The sequence below is a fragment of the Mandrillus leucophaeus genome, unplaced genomic scaffold (genome assembly GCF_000951045.1).
Source record: "Mandrillus leucophaeus isolate KB7577 unplaced genomic scaffold, Mleu.le_1.0 Scaffold499, whole genome shotgun sequence".
NCBI classification, from domain to species: Eukaryota; Metazoa; Chordata; class Mammalia; order Primates; family Cercopithecidae; genus Mandrillus; species Mandrillus leucophaeus.
In genome coordinates this window covers 1,315,960-1,340,738 of record NW_012105353.1, presented here as the reverse complement: position 1 = coordinate 1,340,738, position 24,779 = coordinate 1,315,960, and the positions used below count along the sequence as shown (strand labels likewise).

Sequence of the window (24,779 nt, the reverse complement as noted above, 5' to 3'; positions counted from 1 at the left end):
TGGTGGCGGCGCCTGTAGTCCCAGCTACTCGGGAGGCTGAGGCAGGAGAATGGCGTGAACCCGGGAGGCGGAGCTTGCAGTGAGCTGAGATCGCCACACTGGACTCCAGCCTGGGCGAAAGAGCGAGACTCCGTCTCAAAAAAACAAAACAACAACAACAAAAAAAAAAAAAACAAAAAGGAAATCGACAAAAACCCAAGATTTCTGTAACTACTATGTGATGATTCGGAGAGAGGAATCTGAGCCACTGTATTGTCAATTACCCAGAAGGCATTCCTCAGTGCACAATGAGGGGGATACCAGGGGACTGGAGGATCCTTCCTCTCTGGCCCCATGCTCCCTTTTTATTTTATTTTTATTTTATTTATTTTTATTGAGATGGAATCTCACTCTGTTGCCCAGGCTGGAGTGCAGTGGCGTGATCTCGGCTTACTGCAACCTCCACCACCTAGGTTCAAGCGATTTTCCTGTCTCAGCCTCCGAGTAGCTGAGATTACAGGCATGTGCCACCAAGCCTGGCTAATTTTTTGGTATTTTTAGTAGAGACGGAATTTCACCATGTTGGCCAGGCTGGTCTCGAACTCCTGACCTCAGTTGATCTGCCCACCTCGTCCTCCCAAAGTGCTGGAATTACAGGCGTGAGCCACCGTGCCCAGCCCCATGCTCCCTTTTGAGATCGTGAGTTTAGTCTATGTGCAGTCACCTTCATTATGCTTCAGGGACATGTAAATACAGCACCACGAGATGCTCTCAGAACTGCAGAATCGGCCCTGCAAGAGGTCTATGACAACATGCATTTAATTGCAAGGAAGTAGATAACCAAGATGGAAAAGAGAAAAGCAACAACTGTTGAATGAAGAGGATACTTCTTATCTTTTCACGGCCTAAAGCTGACCTTGACCACAAAGGGGGCGCTCACCTGGGATGAGAATGGTGACCGCGGCCTGCACCGCTCGGCGGATGATGTTGTCCATCGCGAACATCCAGTGGGGCCTAATTAAGTGGTTCCTCAAAATTTTATTTACCTAAAAAAACAAAGAAAAATCACAAAAATCCAGATTTCTAGTGCATTGCACGGAGAATCATGACAATCTATACTCATCCTCTTGGGGACCGCATGCAATTGGCCAGTTCACCCAGATGCCACTTCCTGGACTTCACTGTTTAGGAGGAGCTGCTGAAGCTCAGAGTTCGGGTGCACACAGTTAAGAAGAGATGGGGGCTATGGAGTAAATGGTCACTGAATTCCACGATCTGGTGTGTTCCCTAGGGCCAGATGGAGCACTTACGGCATCCTGAAATCCGAACAGCACCAGGTGAATCTGACTGATGGACGAGCTGTCAAAGTCCAGGTCCACCTTGAGCTTTGAGATTGTGGTCGCCATCACCCGGTGCTCCGGGGAGCGGATGAAGTCCCTCAGGATCCCAATGATTTGCTTGATGTGGCCAACTGAGAGATGCAACTCTTCGGAACTCTGACAACACACACAAATCATTTTCACCGAGTGAGTCGGATTGAGAAAGCGAGAATTCAGAACATACTGGCGGAAGCAAGATGGTCCATTCGCTAAGAAACTTGTGGAACTCCCAGGTGAGAAGGGGTCTCTGTTGGTTCCTGGAATTCCCTCCAGAACCTTCCTGTCAGGGTTCTGGCCTCTTCTCCCTGGTGGGTGCACGGCTAAGCCCCTCTGTGAATGGCCTCCTGTTTAACCCCTTGTAAGAGCCCCCATCAAGGCCATAGACATAGTTCAGAGCGGAGCAGCAGCCTTTTCCTAAAAGGCCCTTTTCCATCCAAAATAAGGGAGGGGGGGCCGGGCGTGGTAGCTCACACCTGTAATCCCAGCACTTTGGGAAGTCTAGGCAGGCGGATCTCCTGAGGTCAGGAGTTCGAGACCAGCCTGGCCAATAAGGCGAAACCCCATCTCTACTAAAAATACAGAAATTAGCTGGGTGTGGTGGCAGGCACCGTGTAATCCCAGCTACTCGGAAGGCTGAGGCGGGAGATTCACTTGAACCTAGGAGGTGGAGCTTGCAGTGAGCCAAGACCACACCGCTGCACTCCAGCCTGGGCGACAGTGAGACTGTCTAAAAAAAAATAATAAAGATTAAAAAACAATAATAATAAACTGAAATAAGGGAGGGGGATCGGTTTACCAGTCCTGCGCCCTAGTTCAAAGTCAGATATTTTCACCCATAACCACCTTCCCCAAGGTGGCTGTTCTCCCAGCTTCTGAGGGCAGCTCTAGCATGTCCTACAGTTGGGGATTCACTCCAGGACTCAAAACCGGATCATGACAGAGGCCAGAGAAAGTGCTTCGGGCTTTCTGCTACAATCTGGCTGGTTTTCACCAGGTGGCAGCACCGCCCCACCAATGCCTAGAATCACTGCGGTATCTGCAAATCCATGTTTCGGCAGAGCTTTTTTCTTTGTATTTTCTATTGCTTTGTTGGGGAAGGGAAGGACATTAGGGAAACATTTACAGTGATCACTGTAACTATGCAGATGTTCCAGGGCGGCAGGAACCGAGGTCCCTGACGGGACCTGTCTGGGGACTGGGACTTGGGCAGAGGGAGCGGGAAGAGTCGGTGCCCTCCCTCGGGCAAGCACCTGGGCCACGCACTCCTGCAGGTTGGAAACCACCTGGTTCTGCTCCTCCCAGAGGATTTTGTACAGGATGGCGCGGCGCTCACTGTCCTTGCGCAGCAGGAAGAGGCCTGGGTCCCTGTCCTCCGGGGATGAGGCCAAGCCGCGGTCTTCCAAGGCTGAGCTTTCGTCTGGAACACTGTGGACAAACACGTGTGACAATCTCTGTGCGTGCCGGGGCACTGTCCCCGGGAGTGTGTCACATTAGGACGCCCTGGAGGAGGGCTGAGAGGTAACTGCGACGCAGTCCCTGTGCTCAAGAAGATGAAATTGTCAGAGGAAGGACAGACATGCAGTGTTCTGTCAACCCCCACAGCAGCGGGGAGAGCAGAAGGAGGGGGAGGCGGGATAAAGGAGCCTCCCAGGAGAGGGGGAGGAGGGAGGGAGGGAAGGGGGCAAGCGCAGAAGGAGAGGTGAGGGAGGAAAGGTGAGGGGGACAGGGGGAGGAGGAAGACAGAGGAAGGAAAAGAAGGATGGGAGGAGGAGGGGCACAGGAGGAGGAAGGAGCCAGAAGATGAAGGGACAGAGGGGGCGAGGGGAGGTGATGGGGAGAGAGAAGAGGAAGAGGAAAAAGGGGAAGTATCGAAGGAGAGGGGAGAAAGAAGGGAAGAGGAGAGATGGGTGAGGGCACATGTGGGGAATGAAAGGACAGGGAGGGAAGGGCAGGGACAGCGAGTGAATGAAGCGCCCTCCTTGCCAGGATGGGACCGCCCAGCCGCCGTACTGCCCTGCAGAAGGGAAGCAAAACCCCTCAGCGGCCATCTGCTTGGGCCCAGGGAGGTGCCTTGTGGCAGAGGACTGCCAGCACCCTTTCAGGCCCGCAGCAGAGGGACAGGATGCGGGTGTACCTGAGAAGGTGGCCAAGGTGATGCCTGGGCGCCCGGGTCCTCTCAAAGAGTGCGTCAGGCTGGGCGTCGGAGTCCGGGGAGACGGAGCTGTGCTCACTGCTGCTGGTGGCCATGGGCTCCCCCTGTGTGGGCAGGGCCAGGACGACACCCCGGGGACCTTCTGTAGGGGGACAGCCAGACACCGAATGGGGAGCCTCAGAGAGGGACGAGGTAGGGCTGAGTCCCTGGCAGCCCCTCAGGCCCAGGTGAATTGCCCAGGCACCCAGGATCCTGGAGAAATGTGGGTCGGGCGGGGTATGGGCCCCAGGTGCTGTATTTCTACTCCGATGCATGCAGTCGGGGGTCCCTCATGCAGCAAGTTGCTGAGTCACTCTGTGGTGGCTTCTGACCCTGATCGGTACCAGGGAAAAGAGGATAAACTGCTTCCTTTTCAGGGGCCACTCTTACATCATTGCCAGTTAGGACTTACTGCCCCAGAAGGTGTCACTGGACTTCGGTGGCCTGCAGGACAGCCACCTCAGGCAAACCTCCCTGACACATCCTTTCATCAAGGTCAGGGTTGGCACATGATGACAAGCCAGGCTCCAAAACTGAAGCCCCAGGCTCTGCACGTGGGGAAGACAAAGAACCCCAGCTGGGGTACCTCTAGCCCCCCCCACTCTCTTCCCAATCCTGAAGGAACAACTTCCAGCAGAGGGCAGTCCAGCCACCCAGAGACGCCCCGGGCCTCCGTCAGAAGATCCAGGTGCATTTATTAGTTAAATTTTGACAACCTCCAAACCTACTGCATAGGTCCCGTCACTCTTTACAAAAATGGGCATGACGTGAGCAGCCCAGTACTCTGGACAGCCAGAACTCGCCCTCCTGAGCAGCAGAGAAGCCCAGGGGCCCAGCATTCATGTGGCCAGGGTGCTGCCCCAGCTGGCCAGGGAGGCCTCACCTGAGGGCTTGAAGGCAATTCGGTTCTTCTTGCCCTTGTTCACCTGCCTTAAGAAACCCTCTCTCAGTAGCTCAGCGGTGGTGGCACGTTTGTGGGGGTCAGGCTCGAAACAGGATAAAATGAAGGCTCGGGCTTCAGCTGAAAGAGCTTCTGGAATCTCAGGGTGGATCTTAAACATGCCCACCTGTGTTTAAGGGAGAGACAACCGATGTGTCAGTGAGGCCTTGGGTGAATTCGGGTATCCACGTCTCAGTCCAAAGCTCCTGTACACCTGGCACAGGGCGGGCATAACCCATGCCTCCACCCCGAGGTGGAGTCCATTACCCGCCCTGCCCCCGGCATCTTGTGACTTGACTTTGACCAACAGATGGTGACAGAAGTGACATGGTGAGAGTTTCGGGGCCTGGGCCTTAAGAGGTCTTGTGGCTCCGCTAGTCCCCCTTAAAGCCCCGAGAATACCATGCAGAGAGGAAGCCCAGGAGGCACAACCCGGTGGAGAGGACGCCCCAGCCATCCCAGCTGGAACTGCCCCGAGGGAGGGGCCTCTCAGGCCACTCTGCTCCAGCCAAACCACCTTAGCTGCAACCACGTGAGTGAGCCCAGGCGAGACCCACAGAAGAGCCAACAGCTCACGGAGGCATGAGAAAAAGCCATCGCTTTAAGCTTCTGAAATTTTGGGGTGGTTTGGTACATAGCAGTAGAGAACTGAGATGGGACTTGGGCCACAGCCTAGGGCGGCATGTCCTCTAAGGATACTCAAAGGCATCTGTTACCTGTTCCCTGACGCACAGGGTCCCCAAGAGATGCCTTTAACACCTCTCAATCCCTCTGCATCCACAGCCTAGATTCCCAGCCTCCAGCTCAAAACCACAAGCAGACAAAACCTTGAGGCTGCCCACGTACAGACAGGTAAGTAATGGCTCTCTGTCCCTGTGACCTGTAGGGAGGCAAGAGTTGGTTCTGAGCTGTCACATCTTGCTGTGACATGGGCATGCTTCCATGACATGTTACATAGCCCCTCATTCATAACTGTTCCCAGTAGGGTGGCCCTCTCATCTTTTTAGCAGTTGTCACCTTCAGTTTCGCAGTCCACTCTGTGTCTTTTCCAAGCCCACCCAACAATCCAGGCATGGAAGCTGTTTTGTCCTCCAGACCCACACCCATTCCCAGCTCCTCAGAGCTCCTGGGGGCTGGCTCGGCCTCCACGAGCCCCGCCGAGAGAGCTCAGAGTGCTGCAGTGTAGAGGGTAGAGCCTCCCGACTTCATGTCCCCTTGACTTGGCAGCCATGGCCATGTGCTGTTTCCAACGCACCGCTCCTCCTGGCCAGGCTGCCCAGCTCAGGAGTTACGGATTCGAAGAACACTAAATGCTGGGTGAAATCCCCCCACCAGGTCTGCAATGCAGGGCGCCTCACAGGTGGCTCCTCTCACCTGAGCGGTAGGGAGGTTAAGTCGGCAGTGCTCACAGGCGCTAGGATACAAAGACCAACATTCAGGCAAGAACGTGAAGAGGAAAGGGTGGCCTCTCCCCTGGCTCTCAGAAGACAGCAAATGTGGGCAGCACGCTGACACCTGGCCGGGATGTCCTCTTTAAGGGTGCTTTGCTGTGACCCAAAAGGTCCTCATATAGGTCTCCTGGGGCCACTGTAACAAAATACCACAAACTGGGTGGCTGAAACAACAGGAGCTTATTATCTCACATTCCTGGAGGCCGGAAGTTCAAGATCCAAGTGTTGGCAGGGCCAGGGACTCCTGAAACATGTAGGGAATCCCCCTTTGCCTCTTCTAGCTTCTCGTGGTCTTCAGGTGGTCTCTGGCACTCCTTGGCTCCTAGATGCACCCCCCTCACTCGTCTGCCTCCCCGAGGCATTCCCCTGGGAATCGCACTTTGTCTTCTGAGCATATATGTTCAAGTCTCCACCCCCACCCCCCAACTTTTTGAGACAGGGTCTCACTTGTTTGCCCAGGCTGGAATACAGTAGCATGATTATAGCTCACTGCAGCCTCCAACTCCTGGGCCCAAGGGATCCTCCCACCTCAGGTTCCTGAGTAGCTGGGACCACAGGTGTGTGCTACCAAATGGGCTAATTTTTTAATCTTTTGTAGACACAGGGTCTTGCTATGTTGCCCCAGGGGATCTTGAACTCCTGGCCTCAAGTGATCCTCCTGCATCAGCCTCCCGAAGTGCTGGGATTATAGGGGTGAGCCACTGCACCTGGCTCAAATATCCCCCCCTTTTTAAAAGACACCAGGCTGGTCCAAGTGCAGTAGTGTTTGCAGCTAGTCGATGACAAACAGTTACAGATTTCTTTGTTCCTTCTCCACTCCCACTGTTTCACTTGACTAGTTAAAAAAATAAAAAGATTAAAAAAAGAAAAAAAAAGTATAAAGACACCAGTCATACTGGATTAGGGCCCATGTTCCAGACCCCATTTTCATTTGATTTTCTTTGTAAAGACCCTATTTCCAAAGAAGGTCACATTCTGAGGTACTGGGGGTTAGGACTTCATAGATCATTTTTGGGTGACACAGTTAAATCTGCAACAGTCCCTTCGGGGGAAAGAGAGTTTCCTTTGTTTCAGATACTGCCTAGAAGTTTCTTGAAATTTTTCTAAAGCATTGAAGGGTCCCAGAAATAAATAACACAGGGGCCATTATTTATTTAATAATAACTTTCTCATTGGCAATGAAAAGTGACTTCATATGCCATCCAAAGAAGTCAATACATTTTCAAACCCTTTGTACAGGCTGGGCACGGTGGCCCTCGCCTGCACTTGGGCGAGGAGCACTTTGGGATGCGGAGGCAGGTGGATCACTGGAGTTGCCAGACCAGCCTGGCCAACATGGTGAAACCTCATCTCTACTAAAATTACAAAATAGCCAGGCATTGTGGCCCACGCCTATAACCCCAGCTACCCAGGAGGCTAAGGCAGGAGAATCCCTTGAACCCGGGAGGCAGAGGCTGCAGTGAGCCAAGATCGCACCGCTGCACTCCAGCCTGGGCGACAGAGTAAGATTCTGTCCAAAAAAAAAAAAAAAAAGCCTTTGTACAGTGAATTAGCTAAACAAAAACAAGTGGAGGTGGGGAGCCACTCACGCCCTATTGAGCAATCGAGCCAGTCACAGCCTTCAGCCCTCTCCCAGGTTTCCCGGAAGTCAGCTGGTCAGAAAGCAGCCAGTCATGGCTCTCAGGTGGGCCTCATGTTTTTCTCATCACCCGCTGCTGTTTATTCCAACGCTGCTACGGAAGCTGCAGGTTAGATCTACAATGGCCCCAACAGGGTCCACCGCAGATGGTCAAAGTGCTGAGGAAGGTCGTCGCTGTCTTCCAGCCCAGGGGCACTCAGGGTCCTCTTGGGACTGTAGGTGTCAGAAGACTCTTGTCGACTCGAGGTCTTGGCCTTGGCTCTGAACCCCAGCAGCTGACAGGAGGGCGAGAAGCCCTGAGAACCTTCTTCAGGGGCCTGGCCAGGCTTAAGAGAGCAGCCAAGGCACCCAAACAGGCAGCAGCAGCACTCGGGACCCACTGAACGTGCTGCCCTCACCTCAACCGGCAGAAACCCATACTCACACCTCCAAGTTCCTTCTGCCTAAGAGGCAAGCAGGGAGCCCGGCACAGACGCACGCCATGAAGACACCATGTTTGGCAGAGAAGCCAGGAAGAGGCCTCTGGAATCGCATTCTATCAGGCCCATGTCCACACACTGTGGCCCCATCATCCATAAGCAATGGCCATTCGTCCTTTTGTGAGCCTGCTCTCTCAAGCCAATGCTCCATGGAAGGTCAGTGCTGGAAACGGCATCCGAGGGCCAGAGCCCTGCATTAGTCCGTTCTCATGCTGCTATGAAGAAATACCTGAGACTGGGTAATTTATAAAGAGGTTTCATTGATTCACAGTTCCACGTGGCTGGGGAGGCCTCAGGACATTGACATTCACGGCAGAAGGCACCTCTTCACAGGGCGGGAGGAGAGAGAATGAGAACCAGCAAAGGGGGAAGCCCTTATAAAACCATCAGATCTCGTGAGAACTCACTATCACAAGAACTGGATGGGGGAAATCACCCCCATGATTCAATTCTCCTCACCAGGTCCCTCCCACAACACGTGGGGATTATGGGAAGTACAGTTCAAGATGAGATTTGGGTAGGGACACGGCCAAACCATATCAAGCCCCTTCCATGTTTCTAAGTATACACGAGGCCAGAAGCTGCACACCTGACCTTGGGTACACAGGGGTGTCCTGGCATCAGCTTCCCGTGAGGCCACAAGGAAGGACATCCCTTTCCACCATTTTGGCTGCTCAGCCGTAAAAACCCCCACCCACAATGCTCAATCTACACTATGCTGGCCCCAGCACATGGACTGCCCTTCCTGTTAGCTCCGGGAGGGTTGTTGGAATGATAAGGGCTATATTTACCTGATAGCCCAACTCCCACCTCTCCAGAAGCCAGTCAGAAACCTGTCCCCCAAAGGCACAGACCCCACATGGCCTTGGAGTCTTACCCACTGTAAGAGCAAACATGAAGGGAAACTAAGGGCCTGGATTCTCCCTGTTGAAAAAAAGGGGAAAGGGCCTTCCCCCACCCTCACCCCACCCAGCTTTCTTAGAGCCTTGACTTCAGAGAACTTATAATTGTAAGGTTCTTTCTGTCTCCAAATTACATGTGAATCTTTCAAACAGCTAAATAAGCCTCTTGCCAGAAATGTCTTTTGCAAGGACCTGGAAGCCATCTCTTTGAAATGTAATCATCAAAGAAGAGAGGGTCTCTATCTCCTAGTTTCCTTTTCTTTTTTTTAAACTTGTCATCTTTTATTAATTTTTTCATAACTCTGCTCTCCCCAGAAATAGGAAGGTAGCTTTTTCACTTTGGTGGTGGCTTCACTCCAAAACTAACTACCTACTGTCTTAAAGATACGAGTTTAGTGTTTTCCTTTTTTTTTTTTTTTTTTTGAGGCGGTGTCTCGCTCTGTCACCCAGGCTGGACTGCAGTGGTGCAATCTCGCAATCTCGGCTCACTGCAACCTCTGCCTCCCGGGTTCAAGCGATTCTCCTATTTCAGCCTCCCAAGTAGCTGGGATTACAGGCGTGCCCCACCACGTCCAGCTGATTTTTGTGTTTTGTATTAGAGATGGGGTTTTGCCATGATGCCCAGGCTGGTCTCTAACTCCTGACCTCAGGTGATCTACCCATCTCGGCCTCCCAAATTGCTGGTATTAACAGGTGTGAGCCACCAGGCCCGGCCGATATTTTCCTTTGGATGAAGCCAAACAGTGAACACAAATGGTTCCCCCAATCACCAGGTGAGTCTAAGATGAGCTCTGTGTGACAAATGGCGCCACCGAGTTGTCTTACTTGAGGGCCGGTTCTGGTTTCTCTTGAGATCCCAGACGTCACGGGTTGTGTCTGCTCGGCTCTCTGAAGCTGTGAGATTGCTTTCCGTCCCTGCAGTCTCAGCAGATCGCCTGTGGCGCATCTCGCACTCTGGTTTAATGCTTATTCAATAAAAAACGGTTTCCTTCTCTCCTACCTTTGTGGAGAGGCTTTCTGCATTGGGAGGAGGCTTTGCTTTGAATTCTACTTCCCAACCACGCCCAACCTCAATCACAAAGCATGACTTACTTTGAACATCGCTGCCTGCGGCTCACCGAGCTCATGGAACGGAGGCTTGCTGGTGGCCATCTCGATGATGGTGCAGCCCAGCGACCAGATATCGGCTGGGGCACCATACCCACGAGGCCCTTGGTCAATTATCTCAGGTGCCATGTACTGCAGGGTGCCTATTTGGAAAAAAACAAACAGACTGTGGGTACCATATTGCTCAGAAACTAAGTGGCCTGTAGTCCCAGCTACTCGGGAGGCTGAGGCAGGAGGATCACCTGAGCCCAGGTGTTGGAGACCAGCCTGGGCAATATAGCAAGACCTTGTCTCTAAAACAAAACAAAAAACCCACCACTAACTGTGAAATGAATGGCTTCATGAATGGCAGATGGAGTCTTGTCCCATGCATAAATTCTTTTCTTTTTTTTTTGAGACAGAGTCTCATTCTGTCGCCCAGGCTAGAGTGCAGTGGCGTGATCTCGGCTCACTGCAAACTCCACCTCCCGGGTTCAAGCGATTCTCATGCCACAGCCACCCAAGTAGTTGGGAATAGAGGCACAAACCACCATGCCCGGCTAATTTTTGTATTTTTAGTAGAGACGAGGTTTTACCATGTTGGCCAGGCTGGTCTCGAACTCCTGACCTCAGGTGATGTGCCTGTCTCGGCCTCCCAAAGTGCTGGGATTACAGGCGTGAGCCACTGCACCTGGCCTGGTTGCATCTTTCTTTGACCAGAGACATGCAACATGCCTTCCTTTAATACTAACCACGTGGAGAGAGGACTGCCTGGCCCCTCAAAGGACAAATCGCGCAATTCAGTCAGCACATATTAGTACATGCCAAATACAGGGAAGCCAGAACGTGAGAAACACAGCCTGATGGTAGGGAGCTGCCTAGTGGAGGAGATAGACAGAATGCTGGCAGCGGTGGCAGTAATGGCAAAATGTGGTAGGTACTAGGACAGAGAAATACACAGAAGGCTACAAGAACATTAATAAAATAGGGTTTGACTCTCTGCCTGGTTCGGGTCAGGGAAATCTATGGCTGTGTCCATTTGGGTCTCTGAGGAGTAAATGCCAAGACGAGATGAAACATACGAGAGATTTATTGGGGAGAAAGTCTCTGAAGGACAAAGTGGGAGGGACCAGGGCGGGCAGGGCCGGCTACAGACCACACGGCAGGTTCAACACCTGGGAGCGGAGGGGAAGGCAGAATCGGGGACAATCTGGGATGGCAGAGCAGCCCAGAGAGGGCTTCAGCCAGGCCGCTGGGGAGTCTGCAGCCCAAAGTCATCTGCTGGAAGAGTCCCACCTGGGTTCTAGCACCCCTGCCAGGCTCAGGCCTTAGTGGGCAGCAGCCTGGGTAAAGTGTGACTTTGCTGGGTTGGTAGCCAGGGTGGTCAGGGAAGCAGGGTCCTACTGTGAAGGCCGGAGAGCTGGACAAAGGGGATCATGGGTGTGAGACAGACAGCGGGTCTGGGGAACAAGCCATGTCTGACACAGGGCAGGGTGTGGGAAGAGTTAAGGAGGCAATGGCAAGAGCACAGGCCCAGGGGCAAGCTGGGTGGGCCCAGGGCTCTGGGTTTGGACGTGCTCTTGTGGGTCACAAGCTACCAGAGGTGTGCCACAGGGAAGGTGGTGATCAGCTGTGGCGGCGGGAAGCTGAAGGGTTGTTGAGGGGAGATGGCACAAGGGGAGGTCAGTAAAGGACTCTGCGAATAACATCCTTTGTTTTCCTTAAAACTCAGCCTGTGCAAAGGGGACACGTGTGGAAGTGACAGCAGCTACTGGGGGCTGGCAAAGAAGACAGCAAAGTCAGAGATGATCTTGGCCACGCATGAATAGAACACTGAAACCCAGAGAAATTCAAAGAACTATCTCAGGATTACACAACCAAAGGTTTCCCGAGTTTTAATCAATGAAAGCAGGGACGGGCACGGTGGCTCACACCTGTAATCCCAGCACTTTGGGAGGCCAAGGTGGGCGGATCACCTGAGGTCAGAAGTTCGAGACCAGCCTGGCCAACATGGCGAAACCCTGTCTCTACTAAAAATACAAAAATCAGCCAGGCGTGGTGGTGGGTGCCTGTGATCACAGTTACTCAGGAGGCTGAGACAGGAAAATCCCTTGAACCTGGTTTGCAGTGAGCTGAGAACACACCACTGCACTCTAGCCTTGGTGACAGAATGAGACTCAGTCTCAAAAAAAAAAAAAAAGAGAGAAAGAAAGCAAAGGGCGCACTGGCTAAAAAGAAAGTTTGGAGAAGCCACCTACTACGCGCCCCTCTGGAAGATCCCACGTCTTATTAGCATTCTTTCCGTGCCCATTTTAAATACCCTAGGGGCAGCTGTGATGGACAGAATGTCCTACAATGATGGCAACATTCTATTCTGTGTGGTTAAATATGGTAGTCACTAGCCTCATATATTTGACTGTTGGGCCCTTGAAATGTAGCTAGTGAGACTGAAGAAACGCATTCTTAAGTTTTAATTTTATTCAATTCCAAGTGACTTAAATATAAATTTAAATATGAATTGGGTTGTATCAGTGAGCACAACAGATCGGTGAGGCACAAATGATGGCTTTGGTCTCCAGAGCTGATGCCCTGGCGGGGAAGTGTTCAGTGAGCTGCAGAGTTGGGCAACATGGCGGCACATTACACTTGATGCCCTGTTGGGAAATCCCAGAGCCCCAAGAAGGGAACGTCCGGTGACATAATATCCCCTATGGGCTCTTGCTGCTGTAACAGATGGAGAGGTCTTGGCAGGGAATGTGCCTTCTAACGAATCTCTAATTGAGGAAGGATCCGACACTGTGCTTCTTATGAAGTTATCCTCTCTCAGCTCTGCTCTGTGAGGCTGAGTCTGGGATTCTGCTTTGCTTACAGCTCCCCATTAGGCTCTGTAAGCAGGTGGCGCTAAAGAGAGACCCTGGAAGGATGTGGGAGGGAGTGGAGACCTGCTGTGTGCTTGCTGTGGCCCTAAGCTTGACATTGGACCCTCAGTTGGCCCCAGTCTCCAGCTGTGTGTCACCCCATACTTCCAGAACCAGCCTCATCTTGCCCCTCAGAGGTACCTGCTCCAGCCTGGTGACACTCCCTTCCAACAAGTTCTAATCTCACCCTCCCATTTGACCCCCAAGCCCTAGGGGGATAGGCTTCCTGATACCTCAGGGCTTCCCTTTCTGCCTTTTTGGTTTTTGGTACCCAGCAAACAGTTATTTCTATTCAATTCTCTCCGTGGAAATAACTGGGGTTATTTTTGTTTTTCTGCCTGGACCCTAATATAATCACTAAATTTATTTCTTCAAAGAGCAAGAGAATACATTTATAGATGTATCCAGCAGTAGAAAAAAATGCTATACCAAACATAAATGGCTAATGCTAATTGGCTCTGGTCAAATAACTGTCCATCCTGGTACAATTATTTCATAATTGAAGCCTATTTAGTCTGCTTAATTCTAAATTTGGAGATTTTGCACAGCAAAGGAAACAGTCAGCAAAGCGAAGAGACAACCCACAGAATGGAAGAAAATATTTGCAAACTACCCCTCTGCCAAGGGATTAATCACCAGAACACATAAGGAGCTCACACAACTCTATCGGAAAAAAATCTAATAATTTGATTTTTTTAAATGGGCAAAAGATCTGAATAGACATTTCTCAAAAGAAGACATACAAATGTCAAACAGGCATATGAAAGGGTGCTCAACATCCCTAATCATCAGAGAAATGCAAATCAAAACCACAGTGAGATAGTATCTCACTGCAGTTAAAATGGCTGATATCCAAAAGACAGGCAAAAACAAATGTGGGCAAGGATGTAGAGAAAAGAGAACCCTCACACACTGTTGGTGGGAACATAAATTAGTACAACCACCATGAAGAACAGTTTGGAGATTCCTCAAAAAACTAAAAAGAAAGAAAGTTACCATAGGATCCGGCAATCCCACTCCTAGGTATATACACAAAAGAAAGGAAATCAGTATATCAAAGAGATATCTGCACTCCCGTGTTTGCTGCAGCACTCTTCACCATAGCTAAGATTTGGAGGCAACCTAAGTGTCCATCACCAGATGAATGGATAAAGAAAATGTGGTACTTATATACAATGGAGTACTATTTAGCCATTAAAAGAATGAGCTCCTGTCATCTGCAACAACATGGATGGAACTGGAGGTCATTATATTAAGCGAAATAAGTCAGGCACAGAAAGACAAACATTACATGCTCTCACTTATTTGTGGGAGCTAAAAATCAAAACAATAGAACTCAGGGACATAGAGAGTAGAAGGATGGTTACCAAAGGCTGGGAAGGGCAGTGGGGGCTGGGGGAAGGTGGGGATGGTTAGTGGGTACAAAAAAAATAGAAAGAATGAATAAGATCTAGTATTTGATAGCACAACAGGGTGACTATAGTCAATACATTTTGGCCGGGCATGGTGGCTCATGCCTACAATCCCAGCACTTTGGGAGGCCGAGGTGGGTGGATCATTTGAGCCCAGGAGTTTGAGACCAGCCGGGGCAACAGAGCGAGACCCCATCTCTACTAAAAATGTACAAAAAATTAGTCAGGAGTGGTGGTGTACACCTGTAGTCCCAGCTACTTGGGAGGCTGAGGTGGGAGGATCACCTGAGCTCAGGAAGTTGGGGCTACAGTGAACCAAGATCATGCCACTGCACTCCAGCCTGGGCAGATGGGAGTGAGACCTTGTGTCAAAACAAACAAACAAACAAAACAAAAAAACTGTACATTTAAAAAAAATGAAAAGAGCATAATTGGATTGTTTGTAACACAAAGGATAAATGCCTGAGGTAATAAATACCTTATTTACCCTGATGTGATTATTACACATTATATGCCTGCATCAAAATAGTCTATATACCCCATAAATATATATACCTACTATATACCCACAAAAGTTAAAAATAAATTTGCAGATTTTTAAAAATATGGAGCCATGGTGAACAGCACTCTTTCTAAAGGCAAGGACTTAATAATGGCATTCATATTAGTTATTTACTGCTGTTTAAGAAATGATCCCCCAAATCTATCAACTCAAACAACAAACAGTTAGGTCTTACAGAGTTTCTAAGGGTTGAAATCCAGGAGCAACTAGCTAGCTAGGTGGACCTGGCTCAGGGTCTCCCAGGAAGTTGCAGTCCAGACAGCAGTTGGGGCTACAGTCATCTGAAGGCTGGACTGGGGCTGGAGGATCAGTTTCCAAGCCCACTCACTAAGGATAGAGCTAGTGGAGGGTTTCGGTTTTTCACTACATGGGATCCTCCATAGGACTGGCTTGAGACACGGCTTCCCTCAGAGAGAGTGATCCGAGAGAAAGAGGAATGGCACACTGCCTTTTATGACCTAGTCTCCAGGTCACACACCATCACTCCCACTCCTTCCTATTCATTAGAAGCAAGTCACTAAGTCCAGTCCACATTCAATGGGAGGGAACCATGCAAGGGTGTGACTATCAGGAGGTAGGGATCATTGGGGGTCATTTTGGAGGCTGCCTGCCACAAATCTGACTTCTGGTGAGCACTTGATGGCTTACCAATTGTCTCCATGTAGCTTTGTCCATCTGACTCAAACGACTCTGGAAGGTTGGGCAGAGGAAGCACTGTCTACCATTATTCCTGCTTCACACAGGAGGCAACTGAGGTTCAGAGAGGCTAAAGGATTCACTTAGGCTAGAACCCATGTCTTCTACCTCCAAGTTCAGAACTACACACCATGACATCACTCATCCACATGCTACATCAAGAAGCAGCACTGCTGGAAAAAAAAGCTGCCTGAGTAAGAGCATGTAAGGATTTCCAAAACCATACTGGAGCATCTTTCCATGTCACTGGAAGGTACAGGGCAATAATGGAAAACTGGGTGCTCCATTTTATGCACTACTGTATTCACAGGGTAACCATTCACTCTCAGTACTGCCAACAGAGAGACGGACACACACAACTATTTCAAATACTCAAGGGAACACTCCCTGGTGGGACGCACGCTGGGTGTGTGCATCAGCTATCCCAAAGGCTGGATTCTGTCGAGAAAACCAAGTGAAGATGGCATTGTGGGGCATCTGAATCATGCACAACTCCTGGAAAATTGGGTTGCCTTAAATCTGGCTCTCATAGGCCAGGCACAGTGGCTCACACCTGTGATCCCAGCACTTTGGGAGGCCGAAGCAGGCGGATGGCTTGAGGTCAGGAGTTCGAGACCAGCCTGGCCAACATGGTGAAACCCTGTCTCTACTAAAAGTACAAAAATTAGCCGGGCACGGTGGCGCGCGCCTGTGGTCCCAGCTACTCGGGAGGCTGAGGCAGGAGAATCGTTTGAACCTGGGTGGAGGAGGTTGTACTGAGCTGAGAACATGCCACTGCACTCCAGCCTGGGCGAGAGAGTAAGGCTCCATTTCTAAAGAAATAATAATAATAAATAAAAATCTGGTTCTCTTGGGGCCCCATATGCTCCCTAAACTATATTTCCTCCAAGGTATGCCCTAACACACTGGTCACTGGTCACAGCCCACTATGGCTCTTAGGTACCCACACCAGTGCATTGGTGCAGAGTTCAGAACAAGGTGACCAAGAGACCCGCAGGCACTGACTCAGACCCCCTGGGGCACAAAATCCATTGGGGACTCCTGGAGAATTGTCCAACAGGATTTTAAGATTACCAGCAAAGAAGACACACGACAGAAGACACGAGTTTATAACTGAGGCCCAGGAACCTTCTATTCTGATCAAGGGGCTGAGAGAGTTGACAGAGTAGTGTAGGGGGTGGTGCTGAGGCAGCTTCTTCAGAGAGAGAGATGCTGGGCTGCCTACCCTCTCCCAAGTTACAGGATTTGGGGCAGGACTGTCCCCAAAAGCGTGTGGGCCCAGGGCAATTCAAGCCACTCAATACCAAGTCACGATCAGTACATCTTAGAGATACCGTTAGAGCCCAAATTTCGAAATTTCATATTAATCAAGTACAGAAAAGAAAAGTAAGGTACAATCTTCCCATGGTCCAGGGGACTACCCTAGTTGACCTGCCCAAGGGATGAGTCTGGTGGGAAGGGGGCGCCACTTGTTCCTAACCCAAAGCCTTTGAAGGGGGCTTCACTGAGCCGACTCAGCTCCGTGTGTATCTGTTCCTGTAGGTAAATTACACAGTGGACTGGCTCCCAAGGGAGCAAAGGTAACTCCCAGCAGCAGACAGGGGGCTGTACGGTCTGGGGATACTGCCACACCCTCTCAACAGTGGGCTGAAGCTTCATGAACCCAGGACACCAGATGGGGGACCTATTACAGAAATACTGGCTTAGGGTTTATCTTTTATTTTTATTATTTATTTGATTGATTGACTGATTGACAGGGTCTCGTTCTGTCGCCCAGGATGGAGTGCAGTGGCACAATCATGGCTCACTGCAGCCTCATTCTTCTGGGCTCAAGTGATCCTCTCACCTCAGCCTCCTGAGAAGCTGGGACTACAAGTGCACACCACACACCCAGCTAATATTTATATTTTTGGTAGAGACGGGGTCTCACTATGTTGGCCAGGCTGGTCTCAAACTCCTGGGCTCAAGTGATCCTCCCACCTCAGCCTCCCAGAAAGCTGGGATTACAGGCATGAGCCACCGTGCCCGGCCTATGGTCTTCCTAAAAGGAATCCTGGGAGTCTCTCTCAGAACCTATTCTGGTTCCAGGGCTGCCCAATAAAATATTAAAAAGAAAAAAAGAAAAGGAATTCCTGCTCACACACAGTCCTCCACGAGCTGAAACCCTCAACAGAAAGATGGAGGGAGGATGTGATGTAAGCGGTAAATGACTGGGAGGAGGGGCAGTCAGACAAAGGACAGGCCCCTGCCCACGACACAGGCGTTACATCCAGAGAGAGCCGGCGAGGGAAAATCACTAAACATCAGCCAGGCCCACAGCATGCAAAGCCAGCTTCCAACAGTGCTAGTCAAGTGACAACTTTCCCTGTTCCTGTCCTTTCCTTTCTGCAACTGGTGATTAGAGAGAAGAAGCCAACACCCTGCTCCTGACCACAGGTCGCTGCCTGCAGGGAGAGGGGAGAGCGGTCTGACTTTTGAATGAGGACCAGAGTGTTGATCAGTGTATTAGCCTGAATCCTTCTTTTTTTTTTTTGAGACAGGGTCTAGCTCTGTCGCCCAGGCTGGAGTGCAGTGGTGCAATCTCCGCTCATGCAACCTCCGCCTCCAGGGTTCAAGCAATAAGTCCTTTTTAATTCCTGAATTCAGACTGTGTGCGCTCCTTCAAGTGTCGGTATGACTTTCTCTGTTATGTAAGGGTGGCTGGAAAAGTCAAAGGAAAGAAATCCCGCCCCAGGCAGGATGAAAAGTGGGAGAGAAAAATCCAGTGGCTTTTGTGATTATACCCTTTGAGTCCAATGGGTTCAACACATAAGTTACACACCTAAACTCAGTTCTCTTAAAGGCTCCTTCCAGCTCTAATAACCCATGACTTCTAAGTACAAGTGAGTATTTAATTAGCAAACACTTCAATTGCACTTGCTATGTGCCAGGGACCAGTCAAAGCACTTCATCAGTAACTCACTTTACTCTCATAAAAACCCTATGAGTAGGTACGACGAGCATTTCTATTTTACTTATGAAGAAACTGAGGCACATGGAGGTTAAGTAATATGCCCAAGGTCACACAGCCAGCAAGTGGTTGGGCCAGAATTTGAACCAACGATGTTTGCAGCCAGACAGGAACAGAGCTCCTGTCCTGAGTTCTCCTCCTAGGTATCTACCCCAGAGGGCTGAGAACACATGTTCACACACGCTTTGTATGCGAATGTTCACAGTATCATTATCCACAGTGGCCAAAAAGTAGAAACAATCCCAAATGACTGTTAACTGGTGAATGGATGAACAAAATGTGGTTCTCCACACAATGGAATGCCATTCAGCCATGAAGAACAATGAAATACCCATACACACCACTGCATGGAGGAACTGCAAAAACAGGACTCAACGTGAAAGAAGCTACATGCAAAACCCCCTATATTGTATTCATTCCATGCATGTGAATATCCACAATGGGCAAAGTCACACAAACACAACAAAGCAGATGAGTGATAAGCTGGGGCTGGAGTGGGAATGGGGATTGAGTACCAAGGGGCATGAGGGCTGCTAGGTTCAGACACTGGATCGTGGTGATGGCTGAGTAACTCAGTAAATTTACTGAAAACCAATGAATTGTGCACTTCTAAGGGGTGCTCTGATGATATGTCAGCTATACCTCGATAACGCTGTTAAAAAAAAGACAAGTGGGGGCTGACCCTGGCTATAACTCCCTCCCGTTCTCACAGGTTCCCATGTGTGGGGCAAACCCTTCAGAGGAACACACTGAGGGAGGGCTCCAGGCCAGGAAGTTGCCTGAAACCCTCTGGCTCTCCTGCCAGGCTGAGCAACCACCGACCCAGAGTTCTGCACCAACCAGCTGAGATTTCCTCACAGAACTGCTCTGTTTTGCAAAGAGCAATTATATGCAGGGGAATTTCCTAACCAAAATGAGACCCCTTCTTTATTATCCCCCAAACACCCCTGCATTCTTTTGCAATGCAAAATCCGTGCCTCCCCAAGCCAATTACTTGGGAAATGTGATATGCAAGGATGAATTATACATGTGTTTTCTTTGTGAGTTTGTTTCCTCCTCAGGGATGCTAATTATGAGATAAATTGTTGGGGGTTTTATGTCTTGAAATAACTCCTTGTCATATCAGAGCCCCTCTTGCTACATATTGCCAAGCTAATTGTTGGCTTCCAAAGAGGAGGATACAAGTTATTTTCAATTAGGGTAGTAAAATGCTAAAAGAAAATAAAGTGCTAGTCATACATACATATTCATATACACATATTGATAGATGTATATGTATATTTATACCAGAAACAATGAATGAAAATTCAATGCACTCATTCTTTGGGAGATTCTGATAGTGTCCCTGGTATAATATTTTCCCATTTTCAGGCACACTACCTCCCTTGTGTTACAAGTGAGAAGTCATTTTGTGATGTATTAAACTTCTCTTTAGATGGTGAATGTGTCTCCACTGTGGGTGTCCAGTGGTTGACACACAACAACTCTCTCGTTGACAAAAAGGCTTTCAAAGCTGAGACATTATTCACCAAAAATAAGACTCAAGCTGTCCACTCTACAGCTTTAGTGACTGCAGAGATAGAGAACAGTCACCTGTCTTTTATACCTTATTTCAGAGCTATATTAAGAGCTGATTTTTTTTTTTTTTTTTTTTTTTTTTTTGAGACAGAGTATCGCTCTGCCACCCAAGCTGGAGTGCAGTGGCACCATCACAGCTCACTGCAGCCTCAACCTCCTGGGCTCAAGAGATCCTCCCACCTCAGCCTCACTAGTAGCTGGGACCACAGGTGCACACCACCACACCCAGCCAATAATTTGCCATAATTATTATATAATATATAAATATAACATGTAATAATGATTATTTATTTTTTGTAGAGATGAGATTCTCCCTATGCTGCCCAGGCTGGTCTTGAACTCCTGAGCTCAAGTGAGATCCTCCTGCCTCAATCTCCCAAAGTGCCCAGCCTATGAAAGCTGTTTCTTTTTTTTTTTTTTTTTTAAAGAAATGGGGTCTCACTATGTTGACCAGGCTGGTCTTGCACTGCTGGCCTCAAGTGATCCTCCCATCTTGGCCTCTTAAAGTGCTGGGATTACAGGTGTCAGCCACTATGCCAGGCCTCAGCTGCTTCATAATTCTATCAAGCAAGATCTTTGTGATCTTTACACTACTCCTTGGGGGACTACAAACCTTTACTTATTCAAAAATCAGTACTTCTTTCCAATGATCAAAGTTCTTGTTACTAGTCAGGTTTAAGCAGGAATTTCCAATAGCCACAGGTAGCTTTTGACCATCATTCTACTTATTGATCTTGCAACTGTGAAACTAGCTGGTAATTGTATACCACCCTTTGAACCCAGTCCCTCTCAATGCTCGTTATTCCATCACTGACACACGGACAAGAAAATCCAATTCCTCAAAATCACTTAGAATACCACATTCCCCAGGAAGAATTAGCCTCTCTTGGAAACACAATCATGTCAAAACACAAGGTACCAGAATTCACTACGGTAACAGGTTATTTTTATGACAGACCAATAAAATGTCTTAATCAGTTGTCTGAGGAATATTGGTATTCAGCATTACCTACAATTTCAAATAATGTGCTATTAACTTTAAAGAGATGTGCTGCCATCCTGCTGATTGGTTGAGGGACCTTCAGAAAGCCTGAGCAGAAGCCGGGCACAGTGGCTCACACCTGTAATCTATCCTAGCACTTTGGGAGTCTGAGGTGGGCGAATCACTTGAGGTCAGGAGTTCGAGACCAGCTTGGCCAACGTGGTGAAACCTTGTCTCTACTGAAAATACAAAACTTAGTCAGGCGTGGTAGGGGGCGCGCCTATAATCCCAGCTACTTGGGAGGCTGAGACACGAGAACCACTTGAACCTAGGAGGTGGAAGTTGCCGTAAGCCGAGATCGTGCCACTGTACTCCAGCCTGGGCGACAGAGTGAGATCCCGTCTTAAAAAGAAAAAGAAAAACCTCAGCACCTCAGCAGAGCACTCCATCTACCCAACTTCTGGATGACAAAGAAGAAAGTAGGGCAAGCTTGTTGCCACAAGTAGCTGGCTAAGTGCATCACTATGACAAAGTTAAAACAATTTGAATTTGGGGACAATACACCGTCCACTTCAAGTAAATTGCTCACTCTGCTCCGAGAAGGTGCTCACTGAGTAACGGTTGAACAACCACAGCTTGTGCAGAAAGCGTAACTGCGGGATGGGCACCCCACGCCAAGCTCTGGTCCGCTTACCAGTAAAAGTCTCTGTGCAGGGGTTCACACCCGCAAGACGTTTTGAGGTCCCAAAATCGGAGATTTTCACCACTCCACTGTAGGTGTTCACCAGAACATTATCGCCCTTTGGAAAAGAACAACATCAAGTGCTTAAAAGACCGGCTGAAACGAACTCATAGGAAACAGATCTGGACCTTGGGAAACCGTCACAAGTCTCTAGGGAAACTAGACTTTGCATTTTGGGGACGGTTGTGCTAAATCATACCCCTGTCAGCCAGTCACTCAGCAGATACCACCGACAGCTCTCGTGACCTGATATGAGCAAAGGCAACCTCGTCAGCTTTAAAAAGCAAGTACCTTTATGTCTCTGTGCACGATCTGGTTTTCATGGAGATACTTAAGGCCCTCCAGGATCTGTTTGGTGTAAAACTTGATCGTCGGTTCCTTCATCGGCCCCCATTTGGATCGCAGAAGAGCCGAAAGGCTTCCTAGAGACAGTCACGGCAAAAAACGTAGCAGGAAGAGAAAGTTTCAATGGTAAGAGTTCAGGGAAATAAAGTGAGGTGAGGTTTCTAACCTAACATAAGCGCTTACACCAACACCATTGGATCTGGGCGAAATGCAACATGTTTCCTCCCCACTATAGCTACAGCCAGGGAACGGACTGGAAGCGAAGCAGCACATGAACCTGACCAGAGGCGGAGGGTGAACACAAACCCCTTGTGCCCCTGAAATTCAGTGGGGCCAATTGTGGGTTTAGCTCTGTTCAGCTGCATGAAGTTAGGAGGAGAGCAAAATAATTCTCTCTCAACTTGAGGGGCATGGCCTGCTGGCCTAGATAACTCAGGTCCCATGACACTTGTTTATAGCAGGTCTGTCTCAGCCATTCTGCTTGGGTCAAAGCCACGTTTTGTATCTTTCCTGTAATCAGAAGTGGACAAGTCCAGAGTGCGGGGCCCTTTAGGGTGACAAGGACTAGGACTGGAAGAAGTTGGGTCTCTCTGTCCTCAGTGCGAGAAAGCCACAGTGGCAGGTCACAGGGTAGGACTGTCTTGATCAAGAACCACTTCCCCCAATTACACTATTAAACACTGAACATTTGGGCCAAAAGAAAAGCTCCCTTCAGGACGCTGTGACCACGTCTCGAAGGACATCATGTGAGCTGCAGGACGTCCTGTTCACTGGCAGGAACGGGCCCTCAGACATCAGCTGGTCTCAGCTTCCCACTTACACAGTGTTATGGGACCTTGATCTACCTTGGTCTCCCCATCTGTAAAAGGGGATGAAAACATCTGTCTCTGATTCTGCTAATACCCTTAAACCTAAGACCTGGGATGGGGTTATCAACTAATGTGAAGAGTAATGGGTCGGGTGCAGTGCCTCACGCCTGTAATCCCAGCACTTTGGGAGGCCAAGGTGGGCAGATCACCTGAGGTCAGTTCAAGACCAGCCTGGTCAACATGGCAAAACCCCATTTCTACTAAAAATACAAAAATTAGCCAGGCATGTTGGCGCGCACTTGTAATCCCAGCTACTTGAGAGGCTGAGGCAGGGAGAATTGCTTGAACCCGGGAGGCAGAGGTTGCAGTCAGTGAGCCAAGATCGTACCGCTGCATTCCAGCCTGGGCGACAGACCGAGAGACTTCATCTCAAAAAAGAAAAAAGAAAAAAGCAGCAATGGACAACTTTTCTGACAGACTATGACCAACTTCAGGGGAAAAGAAACTACTTCATTTATCCTAACATAACCCTGAAAATCTAGCCCACTGCCTGGCTCTTTCTTTTCTTTTTGGAGACAGAGTCTCACTGTGTCACCCAGGCTGGAGTGCAGTGGTATGATCTCGGCTCACTGCAACCTCCGCCTCCCGGGTTCAAGCGATTCTTGTGCCTCAGCCTCCAGAGTAGCTGGGACTACAGGCACACGCCACCACACCTGGCTAATTTTTTGTATTTTTAGTAGAGAGGGGGTTTCTCCATGTTGGCCAGGCTGGTCTTGAACTCCTGGCCCCAAGTGATCCACCCGCCTCGGCCTCCCAAAGTGCTGGAATTACAGGCGTGAGCCACTGTGCCTGGCTGACTGCCTGGCTCTTAATAAATATACTTAAGACTCTTCCTGTAATAGTAGACTCTTAATAACTGTCGGTTGAGTGAATGAATGAAGATTTCTAACTGAGGTTTCAGCATCTGTACTCAGATAACTATTATTTTATTGAAGAGTTTGTTTTGTTTTATTGTTTCAATGAGCACTTACTGAGCTCTTGTTCTCTGCCAGACAGAATCCACCCAACAGCTCACTGAGACAGCATTATTGTTATTCCAATAATTATTACTCCAATTATCAGAGTCATTATTACTCCAATTTTACAGTTCATTTATTCAATCAGAAAACTGAGGGCACAGAAAGGGAAAACAATTTGCCTGAAGTCACACAGCTTGTGGATGGAGGAACTGATTCAAACTAGATGGTCTGGCTCCAGATCCCAGGAACTCCCCACCTGTGCCCTACCTCTTGAATTCAGGGATTTTTGTGGATAAAACACTGGTGCTTGATTTCATCATCAAAATGCTACTTTGCATTGTCACTTTAACACCTATGTTCCCTCTTCTGCACCCTTGTCCAAATCCATCTTTTAACTCCTAGACTGTGAAGGCCTCAAGGCCAAAGACTGTTTTCTCTGTAGACAGTCAATGAATATTTGTGGGTTGAACAAACTGCATCAACAAACCAGAAACAGACTGCTTATATGACATTTGGAAAGTATCCAACTCTCCAACATCTAAAAGGTCTGTTGCTTTTTTTTTTTTTTTTTTTTTTTTTTAAGAGTCTCGCTTTGTCACCCAGGCTGGAGTGCTGTGGCATGATCTTGGCTCACTGCAGTCTTGACCTCACGGGCTCAAG

At 49.2% G+C, this 24,779-nt stretch overlaps 1 protein-coding gene across 1 annotated transcript in view; it reads right to left on the bottom strand.

Moving 5' to 3' along the window:
- Window positions 1–24,779, bottom strand: part of MAP3K15 (mitogen-activated protein kinase kinase kinase 15) — a 133,969-nt gene that overhangs the window by 10,408 nt on the left and 98,782 nt on the right. Inside the window, exons 16-23 of the mRNA XM_011995799.1 lie at window positions 22,238–22,368; window positions 21,899–22,004; window positions 10,053–10,210; window positions 4,433–4,616; window positions 3,493–3,652; window positions 2,609–2,783; window positions 1,290–1,475; window positions 920–1,025 (exon numbers count right to left, since the gene is read on the bottom strand). Coding sequence (XP_011851189.1) covers window positions 920–1,025; window positions 1,290–1,475; window positions 2,609–2,783; window positions 3,493–3,652; window positions 4,433–4,616; window positions 10,053–10,210; window positions 21,899–22,004; window positions 22,238–22,368 — 1,206 coding nt within the window. The remainder of the gene's footprint in view (window positions 1–919; window positions 1,026–1,289; window positions 1,476–2,608; window positions 2,784–3,492; window positions 3,653–4,432; window positions 4,617–10,052; window positions 10,211–21,898; window positions 22,005–22,237; window positions 22,369–24,779) is intronic.